Source organism: Palaemon carinicauda, chromosome 26 (genome assembly GCF_036898095.1).
Source record: "Palaemon carinicauda isolate YSFRI2023 chromosome 26, ASM3689809v2, whole genome shotgun sequence".
In the NCBI taxonomy this organism is placed as follows: Eukaryota; Metazoa; Arthropoda; class Malacostraca; order Decapoda; family Palaemonidae; genus Palaemon; species Palaemon carinicauda.
The window spans coordinates 64357119-64359618 of record NC_090750.1 but is presented as its reverse complement, the minus strand read 5'-3'; the positions used below and the strand labels follow the sequence as shown (position 1 = coordinate 64359618).

Genomic DNA, 2500 nt, shown 5'->3' with positions numbered 1-2500 from the left:
ATATATATATATATATATATATATATATGTATAGATATATGTATGTATGTATAGATATATGTATATATATATATATATATATATATATATATATATATATATATATATATATATATATATATATATATATATATATGTATAATCAGGGCTTAATAGTAAACTTTATGTCCTAAAGTACTTCACTAGAAATTTTGCGTATTGTAACTGATAACAGTGAAAGCAGTTTCTATTCTTTTTAATAATAAAGTTCCGAGAGGCTCTTAACCTCAATATTTACCGAGTGCCTGGTTGGGGTCATTCATGACGAAATCTGCGCTGGAGCAGAGGACACAATGCTGGATGAACACAACCCTTGGCTCCTTTTGGCCTTGATTGTTGATTGTATCTGGAATAAAGAAAATTGAATAGATTATATAGAATCTCTAAATCACTAAATTTTCCACCTAGATTTTGATTAGCTTCAATAAATTGTCGTCAATAAGTGGAAATGCAAAGTAATTGAAGTTACGGTGTATGTGGATAACCATTTGCTTAGTTTATAGATTTTAATGTTGATAATATTTTTAAATATATATGTTAATTGTTCATTAATTATATCGTTTATTTATTTCCTTATTTCCTTTCCTCAAAGGGCTATTTTTCCCTGTTGGAGCCCTTGGGATTATAGCATCTTGCTTTTCCAACCAGGGTTTTATTATTATTATTATTATTATTATTATTATTATTATTATTACAATCCAAGCTACAACCCTAGTTGGAAAAGCAAGATGCTATAAGCCCAGGGGCTCCAACAGGGAAAAATAGCCCATTGAGGAAAGGAAATAAGTAAATAAATAAATGAAGAGAACAAATTAGCAATAAGTCATAAGTAATAATAATAATAATGATAATAATAATAATAATAATAATAATAATAATCAAGCGTTAGTTCTCTGGATTGATGGACCTAAAGCAGTTGTAACCCGTTTAGCATTACATGTACTAAAATACAAAATATGCAATTCCAGGCTTGTAAACATTACGCAATACAAAACAGAAATATCACAATGACAATCCAGTCCGGTCTCGGCATTGAAGATTCTCAAGGTCTGACGGGTCTATAAATATGGAAAAAAAAATGACGTCTGCATCTTTTATCATTCACTTGCAGTATTTGATAAGACTCCATTAGGCGACTGTGATTGAGGTAGGTTTCAAGGTTATGAAGTAATTTAAAAGGTATGATCGTAGTGAGTGTACAATTTCAATGTTTTGCATTTAAAGTGAGCTAAAGATTCAGAATAAACATGTATTTTTGGTACGGCAGATTTGATAAGCATCTACTACTTAAGGTTGAGTAAAGCTTGGTTTAAAGACGACTCGCAGTTAGAAGAGTTCAATCTTTACAGTATTGAAGAACAATAGTGTTTTCACGCAAAATTGATTTTATTTTTGGCATTTGATAAGAAATATTAAGCTGATTTAATGCTTGAATATTCCTGAGATTTTGATTAGGAATGCTTATTATTGGCCAAAGGCAATTTTCTTTTCTTTTGCTTGGGCCAAGTTCTGAGTCGAGATGGCTATTGATTATGAGATAAGTGTACGCGCCCCGTAAAAATGACGACTAAATATTTAGATAGGTATGCACACACACACGCCTAGATTCAACCCTTCCCACCCATCCCCCTTTCTTAACTACAACACGATAGTTTCGGTAATTTGTGGGAGATTGTAGTTTCTGAGTGAACCTCTCGGGGTACCCCTCTCACCAGGGTATGACTACTCTCTCTTCCCCCCCCCCCTACGCGAAGGTCGGGGAGAGGCCAAGTAGTCATACGTCTGGTAATGCCACTGACAGTGACTGGAAATATATATATATATATATATATATATATATATATATATATATATATATATACATATATATATATGTGTGTATATATATATATATATATATATATATATACATATATATATAGCCAGATACATGCTCTTTATTATATAAGGGAGATGGCTCACTTGAAACTTTAGAAAATCTTTAGTCTGCTGTGGTAATGAAGGTATCCATATTTGTATAATTGCATTTTTTTCGTTTTGAGAAAAATTTCTATCATGTTTTCAGTTTTTATAATTAAAACAGGATGGGTCCTTCGGTTAATTTTATCCGGTTTAGTTTTGGCATTATTTCATATTCTACAATACTGTGTGGTAGATTTTATTTCAAAAGTTCTCTTTTATCCCTCCTTTTTTTTTCAAAACTAAATTTGCAATCAAGAATCCCTCCCATGATTTTAAATGAGTTGTATAAGTTAAAGACACATCAATTTAAAGATTTTGATGTTGAGTAGCAACCGTTTTTGACTTACTGACAATTATACTTTGAGTTTTGTTAGGGTTCAACTTCACCAACCCCACATAATCTTCACCACTCATTAAATTTAGTTTGGTCTCTATTAATGGATTCGGCAACCACAAGTCTACAGTACATTCATTAGATGGAATTGATGCAAAGAGAGTA

The 2500-nt window shown here is 31.3% G+C and overlaps 1 protein-coding gene across 4 annotated transcripts in view; it reads right to left on the bottom strand.

Moving 5' to 3' along the window:
• LOC137619550 (lipase lipl-4-like) overlaps positions 1 to 2500 on the bottom strand; it is a 110991-nt gene that overhangs the window by 26791 nt on the left and 81700 nt on the right. For all 4 annotated transcript variants that reach the window (XM_068349647.1, XM_068349648.1, XM_068349650.1 and 1 more), the window contains one exon: positions 278 to 385. In XM_068349647.1, the coding sequence (XP_068205748.1) occupies positions 278 to 385 (108 nt within the window). The remainder of the gene's footprint in view (positions 1 to 277; positions 386 to 2500) is intronic.